Source organism: Hyaena hyaena, unplaced genomic scaffold, assembly GCF_003009895.1.
Source record: "Hyaena hyaena isolate Hyena2069 unplaced genomic scaffold, ASM300989v1 scaffold_55, whole genome shotgun sequence".
NCBI lineage: Eukaryota > Metazoa > Chordata > Mammalia > Carnivora > Hyaenidae > Hyaena > Hyaena hyaena.
The window spans coordinates 276,894-299,899 of NW_024080687.1; the positions used below are offsets into that span (position 1 = coordinate 276,894).

The window sequence follows — 23,006 nt, forward strand, 5'->3', positions numbered from 1 at the left end:
AAATAGGCTCCAGGCTCTCAGCTGGCAGTCAGCACAGAGCCCGACGTGGGGCTCGAACCCACAAACCGCAAGATCATGACCTAAGCGAAAGTCGGACGCTTAACCGACTAAGCCACCCAGGCCCCTACTCTGAATCTTAACTGGCAAGTAATAATGCCAAGTAGATCCATTTCAGTTAAACTAAACTGCTCTCTGCTTTTACTTCTAGAATAAGACTAAATTTGCAATCATATCTTCATCTAAAGCCATATGCACAAGGATTGGATCGTCTATCCCCTTCAAATATAAAGATTCTATTATCCAAAAAAGTTAAAAAAAAATTCTATTAAAATGGGGTGCCTGGGTGGCTCAGTTGGTTAAGCATCCAACTTCAGCTCAGGTCATGATCTCATGGTTTGTGGGTTTGAGCCCCACATTGGGCTGTGTGCTGACAGCTAGCTCAGAGCCAGGAGCCTGCTTCTGCTTCTGTCTCCCTCTCTCTCTCAGAAATAAATTTAAAAAAAAGTTTAATTCTATAATCAAAACTTCCACAATCCTGTGCTTGTAAAGGTTAATGTATGCCCAGTGTTTATAAAGGCCAGTAAGAAGCATGTAGTTTTCAAACTAAAATTTTAACTTAAATGACTTGCCAAAATTTTTTTCCTCTATGCCTTCATTGTGGTGTCTTCTTTCCTTCCAAAGATTCAAATCTTCAGCAGATTTCTAAAAAGCCTAGAGTCATGTGCGCGGTATATTTTCAGCAAGAGGACATGGGGCCTTGAGGTCTTCAAGACTCTTGTTTTTTTGCTTTTTAATTTTTAAATTTGTACCAGGACTTCCAGTTCTGAGTTCAGAAAACCAAAAAAATGTATAAGCAAGTTTATGCTTAAAGAATCCAGCAGTGGATGGAGAGCTGGGATTTAATAAGGACGGTAATGCTTTAAAATCTTTTCGGACTATTTTCTTCTCTTTATGGCCTATGAAGACCACTTCTTTCAAATCAGCTTTTTCCAGATAACAGACTTAACTGAGAGAGCACCCATGTCGAGGCTAATGCTTTTTGTTTAAAAAAAAAAACCAAAACCTTTTTTTTTTTAATTTTAAAAATCTCAGTCTATGAAGTCAGCAACTCAATTTGGGCCAAGTACTCTACCTTGGATCAATCACTGGGTGGTCAGGGAGGCAGCATCTGTAGGGAGAGGCTCCATTTGAATATAATGCAAATAGAAGGAGTTACCTCTCCCCAAGAGAAAGGGATGCTGGACTCAAAACCCAGGAAGACAGGAAGTGCTGTGCATTCTTTCTTTTCATCTTAGCGGCCTAATTTTCACCCTATCACTGTAGAATGCTTTTGAGAAGACTACGATACAAGCTTCCACTTTTATTTTTTAAGTCTACTCTATGCCAAGTATTCTCTAACATACTTCATATAAATCATTTCAAATTCTCCCAATAAACCTGTGAGGTAGAAATTATCTCAGTTTCAGGGGAAAAACAGAATCACAAAGATTCAGTAAAAGTCACATAGATCTACAATTTCTAATGCTTCCATTTTACCATTTGCACTGTTTATTTAGAAAACTCAACCTAACAGAATTTTCATATTGTGCAACAAACATAGGCTGATATTAATGAAAAATACCCAATAAAGACCGACACAACTGGCAATACTATTCTTTATTGTTTTTCTTTCGGAGGGAGAAGCATGCTTTTTTACAGCACCTGTAAACAAGTCAGTGAAGTATACTATTTTGAGTTTCCCCACATATATATTATTATTATTATTATTATTATTATTATTTTTGGAATGTTAGAATACCACAACACCAACTGCATTACATTATAGTTACTGAAGGCAAGTCAAGCTAAAACAAGGGTAAAATATTATGGCTAAAAATATTCATAGCAGCAACTTTTAAAAGATGATTTTATTAAATCAAGTCATTGCACTTGGTCATTTTATTGCTACAGCAAAACAAGGCCTTTAATTTTTAACGCTTTTCATTTCTGATTTTAACTGATTGTCTCATTCTGTTCATACATTTCAAGTTTAAATGCAAGCATAAAATATTTACCAACAAATCAAGAGAGCACTTGGGTTTGTTTTTTTTTTCTGTGATCACAGTAAGAAGCATAAAAAAGAGAACCCCTCTGTTCAACGAGGCCCATTCTCTCTTCCTATCTTCAGACTTACATTTTGTGAAGAGGTAACAGCTTTATAGTAAGACCAAACCACTAAATTCAGTGGTCACACGCAAGCACACACACACAATACTCCTAATTTTGAAATACAAGTAGGAAAATTAGTAATATTATGTGTTTCAAGGAACAGCAAACCTAAAAAATACATTCACTAATAATTTGGCAATGACAGACTCCATGCTGCTCATCTCTAGTCTGTCATTTATACTCACTCAGGAAAAAAAATGATTTATTGCCAAATAAAGGCTATTATTACATACCATTTTGTGATATGAACTTTATGAATAAAAGTAATAAAATCCCCATATCAAGAGCAAACACTGGTAAACTGCTAGACTGAAGTAATCATTTTTCCCTTTGAGTTTGGCTTTCTTTTCTTTACTATTTGGTCAGTGGCAGAAAAATAGAGACACAATACTTTAATTTTCTAAAAGAGACACAGTATTTTAATCTTCTATTCTGACTGAGGAGTATACAAAGCAAATACTCTAAACGTATTTCAGCATTCATGACCGTCTTCATTTTATGCACTACTGAGAAAATGACCAAGAAAAACTTTAAGAATGGCCTGAAATCTGCAGGAAACTTCCCTCAGCCCATTATTCGGGTGAGGAGGGGCCACTTAATAGATTTTCCAGTCAGAAAGCTGGAGAATGATTCCTAGGCTACAATGTTTTTATTTCTACCTAAGGACTTTCATTAAAAGAAAATAAAATCTAACTTTTTAGCAAGAAGGAAATCGTTCATTTGACAAATCATTTAAAAACATTAGAACAGGAGTAAACAATTTTGTTCAGTAGTGACCATATCAGAAAAGCCCAAGGACTTCAAAGAGTTAAAATGTACATACTCAATGCACAATCAGGTTTCCCCAAAAGCACTAACATAAGTTGTGAATTTAACAGTAAGTAATTACTGGAATTTCTATTATTTTCTACTTCAATTCTCTTTTATATGATATAACATGGCAAAATTTAATTAACACAAGATTTCAGTATATAAAATTAAAACTTAAAGGGAAAATATTGGTTTGGTGGTTTAAAATAATACAAAATGGAAGCATTACAGGTGGCATTCAAGATCTGAAAGTCTTTGTTGTAATAAAGCTTAAATTCAATTTTTGTTTTGCAAATGAAAAGTCAATTTTTCTATTTTAATGTGAACCCACATATTTTAAGACATATTACCTACAGATATAACATTTTAAAACATTCAACTGTTCATAAGTGACTCTGAAGAAACTACCAATTCATCCATCTTATGAAAATGCATTTTGAATATGGCCAACTATATTTGGTTTTAAGTAAGCTGTACTGTTATGTTTTATAATATATTAACATTCTTTATAAAGTTGGTACCTTTATAAATGACAGCCTAAAATATCTCCACCAGTTAGTTTGGTCTTTTAGGTAACTGACACATTGTAAAACCTGAGTTATTTACATGATGATAATTTGTCAAAGTATGAAACATCACACTGAAGTTCTGAATGTTTTTAGTTTTGTTCTCCTTGTGTTATCATTATTAAAAATCAGAGGGAGGAGCATGAAGAAGTAAATCACAAGATCATGAAATGAGTAATATCTGAGCCTGTAAAATAAGCAGAAAAGTACAGCAGTAAGGCTGGTGTTTGCATATTATATGTGCTGTAGTTTCTAGGCACAAGTTAATGGTTAAATTGACATTTTTAGTTCCTTAGGCCTAATGAATTTTTAAAATATAGCTCATATTTTCCCAAATATAGTTAACGATCCAATACATTTTAACTAAATTCCTTTTATGAATCCTATAGTGCAAGCAATATAAAATATTCTAAAAGTTGAAATTATTCTGATTATTTCATTAGTTATCACTATATGCATGGGTGAGTAATCCGGTTTATAGCTAGGAAACTCCTATTTCATCACCCAGAGTATAAACAGCACTGCAAACAAACAGGCACAACAGTGTATCCTGGGTAAGAAGCTAAAAGTAAAAAAAATATATATACAAAGTTTATATCCCTTACATATTATGGGAAAAGTAGTGGCTATAATTACTATAAAGCTAATTTGTCCCTCTCAAATAGTATATTTTACAGATTATTTGTAAAGATATCACCATATTTATAGTATAGATCTCTTTAAAAATAATACTACAAGTTTCAATAAAAAAACGATTGTGAACTTTCCGTTTTATACAGATTCAGTAGTATTTTCAAGCAAACTAAAATAAAAAAAAGTTTGCAATTCCAGCACATAAGAATTAAGGCCTCTTTTTTTTCATATTGGCAAAACAAAATATATATAAAAAATCAACCCTCTCCCTACTTTTCTATAGATTATAGTTCAAATACTCATATTTATCAGGACATCAGCATTTGTTATATTTAAGTAACAAGTCAGGTGAAGTTCATAGTGTTGTTTCTGAATCCCTGGAACATTAAGAACACGGGTCCACGCCATTTCAAGAAGACAGGACTGCTTTTTTCAGCTTCTCTATTTCCACCTAAAATACAAAATATTAAGTTGACAACAGATAAAATATCTTTCGTAAAGTTTCTTCATTTTATTCTGTCATTAAGATCCAATCATACATTTAAGCTTCCAGATTTTGATTTCAATTCTAAGATCCAATTTCTAAGGGTGTGACAAGTATAGAACAAGTTTAAAAGAAGATCATGTCACAGTGCAAGTTGCTAAATGGCAGGAAACAATAGAAAAGTAACTATAATTGTTTCAGTCAGAACAATGTTAAGTAATGTAGCTGAAAGAGCTATAAGAAAATCAACCCTCCAAAAACAAGAGAACCCTTGAAACAGAATGAAGAAATGTACAAGTACCTGTAATTAAACAAAGGGGGCTATATAGAACTACAGAAACAATAATAATAAAGGACCAATTTAGTTCTATGTTTATCACTTACTACCTCTGTGATACTGGTAAATCACTAACCTTACTTGGTCTCACTTCCTTATCTGTAAACAGTATGTTCTAGATTAAATTATATTTAAAACGCAGGAATATATTTAAGATTCAGTCAATGTGCTGGAAATATTTTCACCTTTAGGCAGAATGCATCCTTCATTTAACTGAAATTCACAATTTAAGAAACTTAAAGAGAATTAGGAATATTCATTACATGTTCACAATTAATTGTGAGCAGAATTATTTAATTCTGACACATAACAGCTAATGGAGTTGAAGCACAAGATTCAATACCAAGCCAATGGCTCCATGCTAGCAAATGGTCTGGAACTTGTATGGATAGGGTCTCAGGCTCTGATGCCTACAATTTTCTACTCCTCCCAAGTATATAAGGTACTGATCACCTCTGGCCTTTCACTGCATGCAAGAATATTTAGGCCTTACCTTCTGAGAGCATTCTCCCTGTCCCCAACATTGCATACTAATGACATATGGTATGGCTAACCTCTGACAAATAATTTATTATTAAATGATAAGCACTGTCATGGTCAAAATGTATGATTTCCATATGTTCACAATCTCTTAAGGGATTCTAACTATTCAAGAATGGTTTGTTAGTTCTGGGATCTTTCCTGATTATTATTCTTCAACTAACATGATAATATTAGCTAAACATTTTAGCAGCACTGGTTTGGGACAAGTCTTAGCCTGGAATGAGACAAAATACTTTCAATCTTCAGCTGATGCGCTATTATCATCTCTAGCCCAAAGATATATTAACCAACTCTTCCAATTTTAATGAATGAGGATGCAAACAAAACAGGACCCCTCCCCTACCCACACACACACACTGGTTAAAGAGGGAATAGGGAAATAACAACCCTATGCTCAGTCAATAATATTCCTTACAGACTATTATCACATAAATTTAGATATCAAGCAAATGTTTTTATTACTAGAGTTTCTCTTCTATGTTCTTTTATGTTCCTTGTTCATCTTTAGTCTTTTTATCAGCCCTCAGGATAACTTAATACTATATGTTAACGTCACAGTTCAAAGTACTACTTTTAATCTTTAGGGAAATATAATCAAGAAACTTTTTTTTAAATGTCTTTTTATTTTCGGAGAGGAGGTGCAAGTGGGGGAGGGGAGGAGAAAGAAGGAGAGAGAGAATCCTAAGCAGGTTCCACGATCAGTGCAGAGCTTGATGTGGGGGCTCAAATCTCACAACTGTGAGATCATGACCTCAGCTGAAATCAAGAGTCAGATGCTTAACCAACTGAGCTGCCCAGGTGCCCCAAGAAAGTTTTTTTTCATTTCTGAATTTCTACTATGTTACACTCTGGGAATTACTGGGAATTTAAGATGCTTGTAATATGTATGCTTTAATTTGACAAAAATTTATTAGCTATCTAATATGTATAAAGAGCAATGTGCTCAAATCTATGGACAAAGATGAAACAGAGATCTCCCTGAAACAGTCTTAACAGTCTACAAGATGGGCAAAAGTCACAGTGGTAACGTCACAGTGACAAGACAGAAAGTTATTACTCATTCATTCTTTTTAAAACTAAAGGACATGAATTTGGAAAGAGACAAAATGACTTTTAATCAGAGGATGACTGGTATTAACTTAATGAAGGTGACGGAGGTGAGCTTTGAGAATCTGTAGAACTTATGCATGAGAAGATGAAACAAAAGGAAAATCCAAGAAAATACAGTAAGAGCAAAAATTCAGACACATTAAGTGTGGGGGACCACTGAAGATCAGGAACCAAGAAAAGAAAGATAAACTAGGATCAGGATATAAAAGACCTCATACACTAAGTTGAGAAGTCTGAACTTCAATCGGCAAGTAACAAAGTTCATGCAAGTACTGAGCAAGAAAGATTAATTTGAGATAAGAATGAGAGAAACTTAAACAGCTAAACAGAAGAAAAAGAGCATGGGAAAAGGACACAAATACCAGCAACAAAGAGATAAAGGTGAGGGAGTCAAGCTAACAACAGGCCTGAATGGGAAGTTTTAGAATGGAAGGATCATATCTGCATGACTTGAAAGGCAATGAAAACATCAACAGAAACAGAAAGAAGAGCAGTGAAGAAAGAGGGTGTCAAAGGGGACATACTAGCTGTTTTTTTTTTTAAAGCGTACTTTATTTTTTTTTTAAGAATGTAACTTTTTCTTTTAATGTTTTATTTATTTCTGAGACAGAGAGAGAGAGAGAGAGAGAGAGAGAGAGAGACAGTGTGAGCAGGGCAGGGTCAAAGAGAGAGGGAGACAAAGAATCTGGAACATGCTACTGGCTCTGAGCTGGCTGTCGGCACAGAGCCCAATGCGGGGCTCGAACCCATGAACCGCAAGATCATGACCTGAGCTGAAGTCGGACGCTTAACTGATTGAGCCACCCAGGCGCCCCAAGGGGACATGCTAGTTCTGAGTTCACAGTGGAACATCCGTGGAGACCAGCAGCTGTTAACAGGCCAGAAGGTGGGAAAAGACAAATTAGATTCAGATGGGAGAGTCACAGAACTAATCATGATAGATTCTCTGTGGGCACAGGTAGGAAAAGAGTGAGCAGATACAGGGGCGCCTGAGTGGCTTAGTCGGTGAAGCGTCAGACTTTCGCTTAGGTCATGATCTTGCAGTTCGTGGGTTCGAGCCCCGCGTCGGGCTCTGTGCTGACTGCCAGCTCGGAGCCTGGAGCCTGTTTCAGAGTCTGTGACTCCCTCTCTCTCTGACCCTCCCCTGCTCACGCTGTCTCTCTCTCTCTCTCTCTCTCCTAGAAATAAAACATTAGAAAAAAAAAAAAAAAGAGTGAGCAGATACAGAAAGGAGGGCCAGGGGCAGTTCTGAAGGAAAATTTTACTTTGGTTGTTTCTGTTTTGCAATAAATGAACCTCAACTGAAATGTGAGAACTATAGTAGATCAAGCGGGCAGCTGGACCTGAAAGGGGGCTTTTGTTTTTTGAAAACGGGGAAAAGAATATTTTCAAAGGAAAAGGGAAAGTGCCAATGAAAGGGATATATCAAATATAAGAGTAAAAATGGAGTTGTGATAATCTGCCAAATACCTTCACACAGATTAACAACTAAAGCAAAAAGGAGGTTAAACAGTGTAACTCAAGTTCAAACAGAATAACTTAATCCCTAAAAGTAAAGTTTCCGAAGTCTGGCTGTTTGTGTTAAAAATTTTAGCTCCGTTGCTGATTTAATCACTCTAAACCCTAGTTTCCTCACCCTTAAAACAGGAAGAATAATCCTTACAAGTTGATATACGTCTCCACTGAATATGTATAGAAGATGCGAAGACTAACTGACAGAGTTTAGAGCTGCAAGTCACAGCTATAAGTCAGAAGAGGGGCTCAAGTTTTTTTGAACAAGTTCTTTCTGTTTCACAATGATAACAAGAGAAATAGGTAAAAATAGGGAAGCATATGAAATACTTAAATACAGAATGGGAAGAGTCTTTGAAAAAAGGCAGAATAGACTTTCTTTGAAATATGCAGAAAAGAAGTGCACAAATGAAGACCAAAGTCAGTGAGGATGGAAAAAAAGTTAAGATAAAATAAGTGAAATTGTCAGTTATCAGCCGAGAGTGAAGGTGTTAACATTGTGGTTATAAAGTAAACTCTCAGTGAGAAATCAAAAGTCAACAAATCTAGAGCAATCCCATTATCAAACCCCCCTTGCCTCCAGATTAAAAAAAAAGTCAAAAAGTCAAAAAAGAAAAAAGTCAACTGTTAGAAAAAAGAGAAATAGCGTAAGAAAGCAATGTTGAGTGCAAAATATCTAGAACTACACACTTATGAGGCAAGAGTCACGTTTGTTTTATTTATGAATGTATATCTTATGTCTCGTGCACTGCCTAAGAGAGTTAGTGCTCAAAAATATTTGCTGAATGAATGAATGGAATGTGACAGGGAGTCAACAAGAGATTAATTAAATGGCTACCAAGCAGCAGGGAGTGTCCCACTTAGCATAATTTGTAGTGAAATCAATCACCTAGGTGGGATGGAAAAACACATCTAGTTTATTTATGTTGACTACAATCTCAATGTTAGGAGAAATGAATTACCTCTAGATTACTTCTCATTGCCTTCTCTTCTTCCAAATCCTTTCGTAGTTTTTCCAGTTCTTTCCTAAAAAACAATTTATTACTGTTCAGTCTTTCATTTAAACAATATATTTGACTAATGTTAACAGGATCTGTTAACCTGCCATACCAAAACATGGGGAAAACTTTTTAAAGAAAATAGCCATGTTGAGAAAAATGTCAAATTCACTAGTTGGAATGGTTCAATCCAACAGTTAAAAATTCGGCAATACCACAGCAAACCTATCTGTAATAAAGAAATTTTTAAGTGAATACAGAGTAGCTCATGATAAAATAAAAAAATAATAACTGGCCTTTATAAACAGTTTTCCATATTCATTTATCATGCAATTCCCAGGATAGATACTCTAAAGCCCAAGTAATCTGGGAATGTCAAAACATGTCACAGTACAAGGCAAATGATTTAACAGGGTTACCTGGATTTTACATTTCTCTATTTTTTTCAAATGAAACACTACATTTAAATTACCAAACCAATAAACAAAAAAACATTAGCCCACAATCCTTTTTAATTTTTAACGTTTATTCATTTTTGAGAAACAGAGTGAGACTGAGCAGGGGAGGGGCGAGGGAGAGGAAGACACAGAATCCAAAGCAGACTCCAGGCTCTGAGCTGTCAGCACAGAGTCCAATGCAGGACTCGAACTCATGAACCATGAGATCATGACCTGAGTCGAAGTCGGATGCTTAACCAACTGAGCGAGCCACCCAGACACCCCAACAATCCTTCCTCCTTAATTCATGTTTTCATTTTTCTGTGTTCCCTTCTATCTTTTTAGATAGTCATTTTCCCTCCACAGCTATAAGTATAAGCTCTTTTCACAAAGTATTTAAAAATATTTCCATACTGGTAAAATTACCATATTTCTGATACCTAATGCTTGACACTCAAATATCCAAGTTGTTTTGTTTGATTAGTTGGGTTTTGGGGGAGACAGAAAGAATACGAATTTTCTTTAACATCATGAATATACCAGTATATCAAATTTCTAAATCAAAAAGTACAAACGAGTACAGACATTTTCAGCCTCTTGAAAATTATCTTCAAGAGTATTATAGAAATACTAGCTTGAGAAATACATGAAAATGCTCAGGAAGAAAGAATATAGAAGAAATGAAGTTTTAAATTGTATAGTTTCAAAACTAATTTCTTCTGTGGGTTTAATGATTATAAAACTATGTGGAGAGCTTCTACTGTTTTCAACTGACTATAATTTTTTAAATATTTAACTCAAATTTATCTAGAGTTTATTTTGGTATATAATAGAAAATGTACTAAAATAGTAACTTTGTATTTCAAAATGTTATCACTAAATTAAATAATGCTTCCTTTTTTGAATTCTCCTATTATTCTGAGTTTATTATACATTTAATTTATATCTAAATGAGGACCTATTGCTAAAATATTTATCTTGCTCTGTTTATTTATGTTTGTAATAGCATTACATTATTCTCATTATTTGCTTTTTGATCTGATAATTTTAGTACCACCCTCCTGTTTTTATTCTTTTAAAAATTATAAATATAAAATTTTTATGTAACACTGTTTCCTCTTTATAGGAACAGATCAAACTATATACCTTCTTTTTTTTTAATTTTTTAAAATTTTTAATGCTTTTTATTTGTTTCTGAGAGAGAGAGAGAGAGAGACAGCATGAGCAGAGCAGGGTCTGAGAGAGAAGGAGACACAATCCGAAGCAGGCTCCAGGCTCTGAGCTGTCAGCACAGAGCCCGACGCAGGGCTCGAACCCACAAACTATGAGATCATGACCTGAGCCGAAGACAAATGCTTAACTGACTGAGCCACTCAGGCGCCCCTATGTATCTTTTTCTAAAATAACCTTTCAACTAAAGAAATACATTACTATTATATTTGTTAGTCTTTTCATGTCAATATCATTTAAGTCTTGTTAATGATTTGTTCCAAAGATTTTAGATTTGAATACTGAATGCATAAAGACCCTTTATGTATTTGCAAGCTATAAAGATATGATAATAAAACAAAAACCTTAGAACTCCAAGTCAGCTTAAGAAATAAGTTATTATTACCAGTACCTCTGATACTCAGTGACCCTAAAATCTACTTCCCCCTCTCTGTCATAGGAAGTTTTATAGTAATTATTATTTCTTTTCTTTCTAATTTTACCACGTATACAAATATATCTTGAAACACACTTAATGTTTGATTTTGCATGCTTTTTAAACTGTATGTAAATTAAATAATACTGTATCATATCTCTGACTTGCCTTCCCCACCCTCAACATTTTTCAGATTAATTGCATGTTGACATATGTAGTTGCAATCCATTTATTTTTTTTTTATAGCAGAGACAGTGATCCAGTTACTCTGAAAAGTAAATATACATATAGATACACTCCAGATCCAAAATAAAATAGAACTTTTCCTAATATTTTAAGACTAATTAACCCCTTTCTTTGAGAAGATTTGTACCCTTAAATTATAGGTAAATATATACCTTTTTCTATAATCAAGCTACAAGATCAAATTTTCCAATTCAAGATTTTGCAGAGAGAAGCATTTTTAATGAAAATTTCACTGAAAATATACTTGCTTATATCAGAAATTCAGCAGATTACATCTCTACTTCACAGGATTTGAAAGAATTCTCTACACACCTGTTAAGCAGTATTCAAAGAAAACAAGGGTTACTTACCCATGATCCTTTTTCAGCGCTTCTACAATGCACAGCAATTCAAGAATCTGAGCTCTAAGTTCATCCAAGGGATTCTTCTTCCCATCATCTGATTCTACTTTAGGTTTGATTTCCAATGGAGTTAAAGCAGCAGCCATATTTGGTTTAGAAGCACTTAAAGGTGTTGAAGGGTACACAGATGGCTGAAAACATAACAGAAAACGTTATTTTGTTGTATTTATGTTTAAGTTCAAAAAATTTTTATAGCAAGGAGATAATTAAAATAATACTCCAAGATAAATGATAAATCTGAAAATTCAAAAACCAGTTTGATAATATTCACAACTGGTAAAACCACCAAACAACCAAGAATAAACCTGCAATCACTAGGGGTTTTTGTGAGAAATGTCAAGGGCTTTCTCAATTAAAAAGAAAAAAAAGTGTAAAAGAAAAGAAAAATCTATTAGATTTATCTTATGAATGGTTTATTGAATGGAGCATCTAGAGGCAAGAATATATCAGCATTATGAAGGTGTTGTGGGTTTTTTTTTAATGTTTATTTATTTTGAGAGAGCAAAAGAGTACAGGCGTATAAACACGAGCAGGGTTGGGTAGAAACAGAGGAGGGGAGTGAGAATCTCAAGCAAGCTCCACACTGCCATGTGAGCACAGAACCCAACACGAGGCTCAATCCCATGAACCATGAGATCATGACCTGACCCAAAATCAAGAGAGGGATGTTTAACTGCCTGAGCCACGCAGGTGCCCCATCCCATTAGGGTTTTGTTTTGATTCTCCGTATTAAATATTCAAAGAGATTCACTTAAAAGTAATCATGAAGAATTTAGCAAGACATTAACATGAATCCATGGCCTGATGCTCTTGTACTATTTCAATAAGTAACAGGAAGTAAAATTTCAATCTACTGATGACAGTTGAGAGAATCAGATTAAGTGTATCTGATAAATCTGAATAGTAGCCAAATGCCCTGGAATGAAATTGAGGAGGGAACATGAACTTAAATATAAGATGTGTATAGGATGTGATAATACTATCTTACATAAAAATGGCAAGTTTAGAAGAGTCTTAACAGCATGTAAAAAATGGGGAAAAAAAACCATGTTATCTGCCCTTCATTCCAGGATATACTCAGTGCTTATTATGGTTCCAAACAAATTAGGTTAGGGATAAACAAGTGATGGCTTCTGCTACACAGAGTGTATGTTTAATGGGAAAATGAAAGATGAGGGCACCTGGGTGCCTGAGTTCGTTAAGCATCCAACTTCTGTTCAGGTCATGATCTCGCAGTCTGTGCGTCAGTCTCTGTACTGACAGCTCAGAGCCTGAAGCCTGCTTGGGATTCTGTGTCTCCCTCACTCTCTGTACCTCCCCTGCTTACACTCTCTCTCCCTTTCTCTAAAATAAATAAACAAAAATAAAAAAAAAAAAAAAGGAAAAGGAAACAGATAGATCTATGCCTTAAAAAATAATTGAAGTATATAACATTTACATTACTCATTTACAATAATAAGGTCCTCTACAAAATGAGCTACAGAGAATAGTGACTTTCATAACTCAATTTTTTAGCAGGAATTATTTTATATCTTGGTAGAAATAATTCTTTTTTAAAGAGAATTTACAGAATGACAGGGTAGTTCAGTTGTTTAAGCATCTAACTCTTGATTTCAGTTCGGGTCATGATCTCCTGGTGCGTAAGTTCAAGCCCCGCTTGGATTCTCTCTCTCCCTCTCTCTGCCCTTCCCCTGCTTGCGCATGCTCTCTCTCAAAAAAAGGAAAAAGATACCTTAAATTCCACAACTTTGGTGTTCACAAAGAATCCTATAAATTTTACAAACCTTGGGCCACAATTCACCTCACCTTTGGAGAGTAGCATGAATCCTTTTTAAATTCAGACGGCTTTAAATTGGCACTATCTTCTTCTTTTGGTAACTTCAAGATTTTTTCTGGGCTTTGAGTCGGCTAAATGATTTTTTTAAAATCAAGAAACAGAAAATACCAAGGAAAAGGCAATAAACATTTGGTTAATAAACTAAGTAACTTTTATCACTGTTTTTAGCAGCTACTGTTCCAGATATTCCATCATTGTTAACAGGATAGTACCTAATTTCAAGCTGAACAATACACTTGCATCTTTAAGATAAAAATAGCCTGCCTCCTAGCAACAAAAATTTTCTCTACTTAAGTTTTAAAAGGACTGTGCTGCTTAAGAGCTAATATATTAATAATAAAGCACTATCAGTGCTTTCCCAAAGTACAGAAAGCATAAAAAGAAGCTACACATTCAGATACCAGCATTAGTACTAACAAAAAACCACTATTTCAGAGGTAAAAAAAAAAAAAAAAAAAGTTCTCGATCCTTCCTAAGGTGAATATGTACCACTCAATTCTAATTATTGTTGTTAGATGGGTAGACTACAGATACTGTGACCTCTTTTGACCCTGTGCTCTTGTGGTTATGGTCTCAGGACACTTCTTTATTCCTGATTCTGTAACCTTCCATTCCAAGCCTCTCTGAAATGAACATAACCCCGTATCTCGCTAAATATAACCAACTATACGCCACTTCAGTATAACATCTATCTTCCTGATTTTTAAACTTTGGTGGAGGCATAAATCCTCCCTCGTCCTTATCTTCAGAAGGACTTTGGCTCTGCTACATTTTTGTGTTTTACAACAGGAAGTATAACTCACAGAATGTCCACCATTGAAGCGTCCAGGTAACCTTCTTCCAGGCATTTTCGGTCTATTTGCAGTAAGATGTAGCAAGTTTTCTGAGGAAGCTATGTCATCAAAATTTAGAATATCTGGAGAAAAAAATTAAACATATCTACTAAGAGATAACTACATTTTAAAAGTTAAAAAGAATATTTCTGGATTTTTAACAAATTATACAATAAAAAGAGTACCACTAGGACTCACAAGTTAACCTGTGCTTTTCATATGCATTTGGAAAACACCACTCACCCTTAAAAACAAACATCCTCTTTACCGAATACATTTTATAAGGCTTTATGAACAACATAAAGTTCATATTTCTAATAGAGACTTAGACCTCAACAAAAGTTCTTATTGAAAGATATAAATCTGAACCAAAAATTGTGGTATCATAAAAAAGATTGTAATCTGAAGTCTTGCTTGTTAAAAAAAAAAAAAAAGCTTGATCTACTTCTTCACCTCATAATTGTTTACAATATATCAGAAGATTAACACATAAAATTTGTTTTAAATTTCAAGTAGTATCCTAATATTCAAATTTTAAGGACTCAACTGTATGTAGGACCCTGATGCTTTCCAATGCATTTCTCAATGTAAAGTGAAAGTATAATTTAATGGGTCTTATATGTGTGTATACATATATATGTGCACAGTGTTTTGTAGCTGGGAGTTAAACTGTTCATAGTTCACTGCACTACTGCTTAGACATTACCATGTTTAGGAACTATAAGGCAAGTTATAAATCTAAGGCAAACTGGGTATCAAGGAAAAACGCTACAAGGATCATTCACATGTTTCCCCACCATCAGAGGCTGGGTGACTTTTAATCCAGTAACTTGGGTTTAAGGAAAAACCTATGTAATTCGTTTCTCTGAAACAATGGCATATAATATATAATATCTTCGCTTTTTCTAGATGATCCAGAAAACCTTGCTGAAGAGGTGACCTTTAATTTGAAGACTAGAAATCTGTTAAGTGATCCAAGTATCCTAAGGATAACTCCAGACACTTCCATGGTCAATATAATCTTCCTTCATCCTAGATTCCAAACTAGGGATATATCAATCACAGTCAAGATTAACTGATATGGCAACAGACATCTTTGGTTTAGTCTTCGAGGTAAAAAAAATTCTGTATATTACCATTGCCTGGATATTTATAATGCTTTCTGACAAATAGTTAAATATCCAAACTCAGTGATTTGTTCTTTCTTAAAAGATACTTAAAGATAATTACCATTACTCCCCTCAAAGCTTATTCATCACTTTTCATATTCAAAGTAATTTAGAAAAAAATTTTAAGGCTTAACAAAGGTATCACTGTTTGACAATATACATTTTATAACAAAAATTTAAGTATTTGTTGATTTCTGTTAATTCTTTTCCATCTTCACATTCTGGGACTACTCTGTGTGTTCTAACTTGTATCTAATCATGAGGTTAATACATCATAACAGGTAATCGAATGAGTTTAGTTTTGGTCTTGAGCCTTTTGATAATTATTCATATGTAATTATAAAATATAACAAACCATAATCAGAGACACAGTGGCTTTAATGGCAAGTGCATTATATAATGTGAAAGACCTTGAGTTTAAATATATTTTTAAATATTTCATTTTATTTGTAAGTTTCATAAGAAAACCAATATTAAAAGATGTTAAAAATATGCTGTAGTTTGAAGGGTTAAAAAATGCTGAGGGCTGCCTGGTTGAGCATCCCAACCGATTTCAGCTCAGGTCATGATCTCACAGTTCATGAGTTCCAGCCCTGCATCAGGCTCGCTGCTATCAGCACAGAGCCCGCTTTGGATTCTCTATCTCTGCCCCTCCTCCCCACCCCATCTTTCTCTGCCCCTCTTCAACTCGTGTGCGCTCTCTTTCAAAAATAAACAATAAAAAATAAATGCTGATCCATGTGTGTACTGACAACCTACACAAAAATCTAGAGAAGTACAATCTAGTAATTTTGGCCTGTGAAGATTATTTTCAAATGCATATTTAAGCAACTTGCAGAAAGAAAAAGAAACAAACAGAAATACATAGGAAGAGATGAAGAGAAACGAAACTGAAAGGATAAATAAAAGGAAGATCTACTAAATTATAGACCATGCTCATGTAAAAATGCCTTCCATATGTCCAATTTGGGGCTACAGCACCAAGTCAAATAATTTCACTATTCTAAAACTCTCTCAGGTCCTCCATTTAAGCCATTAGGTTAGTAAAATAAAACAGTGCACATTTTGGACTCCTGACTACTTGAACACATTTAAATTGACCTAAGAGTCTTAAGAGTGGATTCACACCGTACACATGGCATGAAAGGCATGACAATCACTTAACTCTTACAATTTCGTTGTCACTCTGTCAGCCATTTACATTTCTACATACTGCCTAAGAAGATATGGAATTTTAAAAAGTCAAAGTGAAATATCAAATTTTGGGAGAAAATAAATGGACTTTTACAGTTTCCAATTTAAAAAAATTTTATCAAAAGAATACCTTACACTAATCAGGAAAAATTTTCCAACATAAGTTTGATTTTATTTTCAAATGGAAAACCAAAAGGGTTAGAATAGACAGACAAACATGTACACTTTTAGTACAATTACAAATAAAAATCAATGTGCACCACCTATTTATACTGAATATATTGTTTTGATTTCTTTTATAAATTGTCATCTTACCAAAATGGAGAAAGGTAGGATAATTTCCTGACACGTAAGAAGGGAAACATGGCAAACAGGCTAGGAAACAAAATCTGGAAAGAAAAGTCAAGGATAGGAATGTCTAGAAAAAAGACTAAACCAAAAAAATTATTTTACAAAGCAGGAAAAAGGAACAGTTGTAGAATGAATAGAACCATTTCAATGTTTAGCACATACCTACTGCAGTTTATCTAAACTTACATAAGATGTGTGTTAGATTTTAGATTTATTGTCTTTCAAAAGAAAAAACAATGACTAGTATTAATTTCAATATACCATTAAGTAGAAAGAAGCCTTTTTAAAATTACTCACTGAACACCAAGACAGCTTCAAAAAGGATTTTTAGTAAAAAATTAGAGGTCAGAATAATAAATCAATATTTAACATATCAGCAACTCATTAATATAGTTAGAACTAAAATTAAACTACCTTTCAGTCAAGTTTTAGTCTCCAGCATATGTCAGTAATTACAATGAAAAGCAATTTTAATTCTATGATATACTAAAAGAAAAATAGGACAAACAGTATTTTTAAATATCTCACTATAAAAATACAACTTATGCAACACTTAAAATCACATAATACATAAATGAAACTTCAATTATGCTTTATATGCTATTCTCTATAAAGATATTAATACAATAACTTTAATCTCTGCTCTTAATCTCTAGGTAAATTCCACATTTTGGGGTGCATTTTATTTTTGTACCCTAATTAAGATACAGACTCATTTTTTATAGTGTGTAGCACTCAACAAGTAGGCATCTTATTAGAAAAATTCCACCTTAAATTCTTTCTGGAAGAAATAAATGAATATTGGTAAAGTAATTCAAACAAAATAGATCAATTATCAAACAAAACTGAAGAGAAAGAATGTCTCACTATTTAAGAATGTAACACTCTGGATCAAATAATGTTATATATCTCTAAAATCTCCTTTTAACCCAAGAAAAATTTATCACAGAAAACCAAAAAGGATAAAATACTATGCTATAAGAATACTTCATCAGCTGTGGTTTCTCATTGTAATAGGTATGTTACCACTAAATTTTCTATCTTATATTTTAAGACTAATTTTTAAGTCCATTTTATGTCCCAGAAAACTTAATACTTTAGAAATATTTAGACCATGTGAACTTTATAACTAACCAATAGTAGCAGCGAGATTATTCAAAACCAACTTTTGATTGTTTGAAAAAGAGGTGAAAAAATGAAAACATGGTTCTAACAACTATGCAATTTATACTACCTTATATGTGAGAATATATACTGAAGGACATTTATTTTAAAAATAGCTTATAAACGGCTGTATATACAGGAAAATCATATCTGAGAGTAGTGTTAGAGATGTATGTCCTCTACAGATAGGAGGAGAAACAGGAGATGGGATTAATAACAGAAGAAAGGAAAAGAATGGAAATAACATTTTATAGTAACTTCCATGTCAAATACTCTAATAGGTATCACAGATACATTGGAGAAATTGTTATTTAAGCGAGAAAACAGATTAAGAAACAAGACAATGATCAATGAGCTAATAATTTAACATCCACATTTTAACAGCAAATTCAGTATACTTGCTACTGTATCACCACCTGAAATTATTTTATGTAATAATGAGATTCTAAGATTTTCATGTATGTTTTAAACTTTCTGAAACATGTTAAAGGGCAAGTTTCATATACTATTTTACAGATTTAAAACCTCAAACTGAACCAAACCTATAAATTAAAATATACCTAAACCTAATGCCAAATTTGAAATTATCTGATGCAGAACTGTATTTTTTTAAGGCGTCAATATCTCAAAAAAAGATTTCAAACCCTTTTATACTACAAACACTAAAAAGATACTATTCCAATAAAAAAAGGAAATGAGGAACAGCCTGAGCTGAAGTTTGAAACATGAGCTATATGCTATCAGAAGCCAGGCCTTTTGTTTTAGAATAGTACTTGCGCCTAAAATAATACCTGGATATAACTCTTGCTCAGTAAATATTTTCTATGTAATATAAACAAATTTCCAAAATTTCCAGGCATATCTCATTTTATTGTACTTTGCAGATATTACTTTTTTTACAAATTGAAGGTTGGTGGCAACCCTGTCTTGAACAAGTGTATCAGCTCCAGTTTTCCAACATTTCCTAAGTCTCCATGTCACATTTTGGTAATTCTCACTATATTTCAAACCTTCTCATTGCTATTATATTTGTTATGGTGATCTGTGATCAGTGATTTTTGTTTTACTCTTATAACTGTAATGAACTGTGGCTACAGAAAATGCTGAACTTAATCTGTAAATGGTATGGGTTTCTGACTGCTCCATGGAGAAGCGGCTTCCCATCTCTCTCCCTCTCTTTGAGCTTCCCTATTGCCTGAGACACAACAACACTGAAATGAGACAATTAATAACTCTACAATGGCCTCGAAGTGTTGGAGTAAAATGAAGAGTCACACATATCTCGCTTTCAGTCGAAAGTTAGAAATGATTAAGCTTAGTGAGGAAAGCATGCAGAAAGACGAGATAGGCCTAAAGCTAGGCCAACTGTGTCAACCAGCCAAAGTGCATATGCAAAGGAAAAATTCATGAAGGAAATTAAGTGTTAACTTTAATGAATAAACAAATTATAAGAAAGCAAATAGATTTATTGCTCATAGGGAGAAAGTTTCAGTGATTTGGACAGAAGATCAAATCAGCCACAATATTCCTTTAAGCCAAAGCCTAATCCAGAGAAAGGCCCTAACTCTTCAATTCTGTGAAGGCTGAGAGAAGTGAGGAAGCAGTAGGAAAAAAAGCCTGACGCTAGCAGAGGTTGGTTCGTGAGGTTTAAGGAAAGAAGCCATCTCCATCACATAAAAGTGCAAGGCAAAGTAGCAAGGGCTGACGTAGAAGCTACAGCAAATTATCCAAAGATCTGGCTTATTTATGAAGGTGACTTCACTAAACAACAGATTTTCACTGTAGATCAAACAGCCTTGTACTGGAAGAAGATGCCATCTGGGACTTTCATAGATAGAGAGGAGAAATCAATGCTTGGGCTCAAAGTTTTAGAGGACAGTGTGACTCTCTTGTTAGGGGCTAATGCAGCTGGTGACTGTAAGCTGAAGTCAATGCTCATTTACCATTCTGCAATTCCTCAGGCCCTTAAGAATTATGCTAAATCTGGGGCTGCTAAGTGGCTCAGTCAGATAAGTGCCCGACTCTTTGATTTCAGCTCAGGTCAAGATTTTGCAGTTCATGGGATCGAGCCCCATGATGGGCTCTGCACTGACAGAACAGAGTCGGCTACGGACTCTCTCTCCCTCTGCCCTTCCCTGCACGTGTGGGATCTCTCTAAATGAATGAATAAATAAACTACAAAAAAAATTACGCTAAATCTGTGCTCTATAAATGAAACAATTAAAAGGACAGCAGTACATTTCTTTACAACTTGGTTTGCTGAATATTTTAATCCTATTGTTGAGATCTACTGCTCAGAAAAAAAGATTATTTTCTAAGTATTACTGCTGACAATGTACCTAGTTACTTCCCCAAGAGATCTGACGGAGATATGCAACAAGATTAATGTTGATTTCATGCCTGCTAATCACATCCGTTTTGTAGCCCAAGGACCAAGGACTAATTCTGAATTTCTTCCAACTTTCGAGTCTTATTATCTAAGGAAAAAAACTTCATAAGACTACTGCTGCCCTGGATAGTGATTCCTCTGATGGCTTTGGACAAAATAAATTAAAAACCTTCTGGAAAGGATTCATGATTCTAGACGCCACTAAAAACAATCAGGATTCATGGGAGGAGTCAAAATATCGGCATTAATAGGAGTTTGGAAGACACTGATTCCAACTCTTATGGATTACTACTATACAGGGTTCAAGATTTCAGAGGAGGAAGTAACTAAAGATTGGTGGAAATAGCAAAAGAACTAGAATCAGAAGTGGCGTCTGAAGATGGGACTGAATTGCTGCAAATTCATGATAAAACTTCATGCAAAGAAAGTGGTTTTTGAGATGGAAACTACTCTTGGTGAAGATGCTATGATAATTATTGAAATGACAAGAAAACATAAAATATGAGATAAACTTAGTTGATAAAGCAGAGAGGCAGGGTTTGAGAGAACTGACTCCAATTTGGAAAAAAGCTCTACTGTAGGTAAAATGCAGTCAAACAACATCATATGCTACAAAGAAACTGTTCATAAAAGGAGAGTCAATCACTGTGGCAAACTTCACTGTTGTTGTATCAGAGAAATTGCCACAGCCACCTCAACCTTCATCAGCCACTACCCTGATCAGTCAGCAGACATCAACACCAAGGCAGGACCCTCCACCAACAAAAGGTTATAACTTGCTCAAAGCTCAGATGATGGTTAGCATTTTTTAGTTAAAGTATACACATTTTTTAGTCGTATTGCTATTGTACACTAAACAGACTATAGTATAGTGTAAACGTAACTTTTGTTATATGCAGTGGGAAACCAAAAAATTCATCTGACTCGCTTTACTACAATATTCGCTTTATTGCATGGTCGGGAATGGAACTCTCAGTATCTCTGTGGTGTATGCCTGTGTATTTTCCGAACTTAACTGGGTGGTAAGTGTAGAACACCAAAGGCAGCCTGATAGTGGGAGGAGTACAGTACAACCGTTTGGAAGTCAGCTGTTAGTCTCTTGTCCCTACATATGTCTCGGCTACTCTAACTTACTTCCTTATTCATTTGAAGAAACAAAAAAATTAGGAATTTGCAAACTCTGTTCCACACAGTCTCTTTGTCTTTTAATGAAGAATAAATAATGACTACGGATAAAAGAAAAAATTGGGACCAAACAGTAAAAAAAAAAATTGAACTTTACAACCACCAATAGTTTGACATTATTACATGTGTTATTTCTACTAAAAATGTAGCAAAGGAAACAAAGCTTGCTGGTGATTATATATAGAGCTTTTTTAAAAGATGAAAATTTATCTTAATTTACTTACTTTTCTAATAATTTCCACAACCTTAAGACAACTAAATAAAGCAAATGGTCAAGAATGCTATAAAGCATCAGAAAAACACAGAAAATACAGGCTCTAAATATTACTCTTTCAGCTCCCAAAGAGACTCATCAAAACGTAAGGCGTCTGTGATAAAGATTGCAGAGAACTGCAGAATTTCCAAAAACAATACAAATGGATTCTTTTATTTATAAATTTAATTTAAAAGTGTAAACCTTATCTGTTTTGCTCAACTATTATTTTTGAAAACATATTTCTAACTATACTTTAAATCAAAGAGAAAATAAGTAGAAACTGACAGAGGTTTATTTTTTACTACTGACTTCAATAAAAATAGGATATTTTTTGAAAGCCTTTTATAAGGAGGATTTATTTTTGTTTTTATTTCACTAACAGTAAACAACAATTTTAACCAGATAAAACACACTAAGTATATTTGAGTGAATGTCTCTAAAGTATAATCAACATCTCACTTTCCAGAAATTATTAATGACTATGGCTTCAGTCAGAGCAGGCAGGAGCCAAATATAGGATGAAAGGATATTTATAAAACACCTAAATTAAAAACTGCAGCAGGCCATGCACAGGTCAGAGATTTTCCATCAGCAAATGACAATATGGAAAAATAATAAAATCACCTACAATCTTCAAAAGGTAGTTAAGTAGCGTATCTTACAATCCAGTGACAAAAATAATCTAACCGTAATTGACC

The 23,006-nt window shown here is 34.1% G+C and overlaps 1 protein-coding gene across 2 annotated transcripts in view; it reads right to left on the minus strand.

The window, feature by feature from the left end:
- Window positions 1-1,637: 1,637 nt before the first annotated feature.
- The window catches only part of LOC120231239 (CD2 associated protein), a 131,641-nt gene continuing 110,272 nt past the window's right edge, over window positions 1,638-23,006 (minus strand). For both annotated transcript variants that reach the window (XM_039231233.1, XM_039231232.1), the window contains exons 14-18: window positions 14,571-14,683; window positions 13,737-13,838; window positions 11,880-12,061; window positions 9,166-9,229; window positions 1,638-4,668 (exon numbers count right to left, since the gene is read on the minus strand). In XM_039231233.1, the coding sequence (XP_039087164.1) occupies window positions 4,627-4,668; window positions 9,166-9,229; window positions 11,880-12,061; window positions 13,737-13,838; window positions 14,571-14,683 (503 nt within the window). In that variant the 3' untranslated portion in view covers window positions 1,638-4,626. The remainder of the gene's footprint in view (window positions 4,669-9,165; window positions 9,230-11,879; window positions 12,062-13,736; window positions 13,839-14,570; window positions 14,684-23,006) is intronic.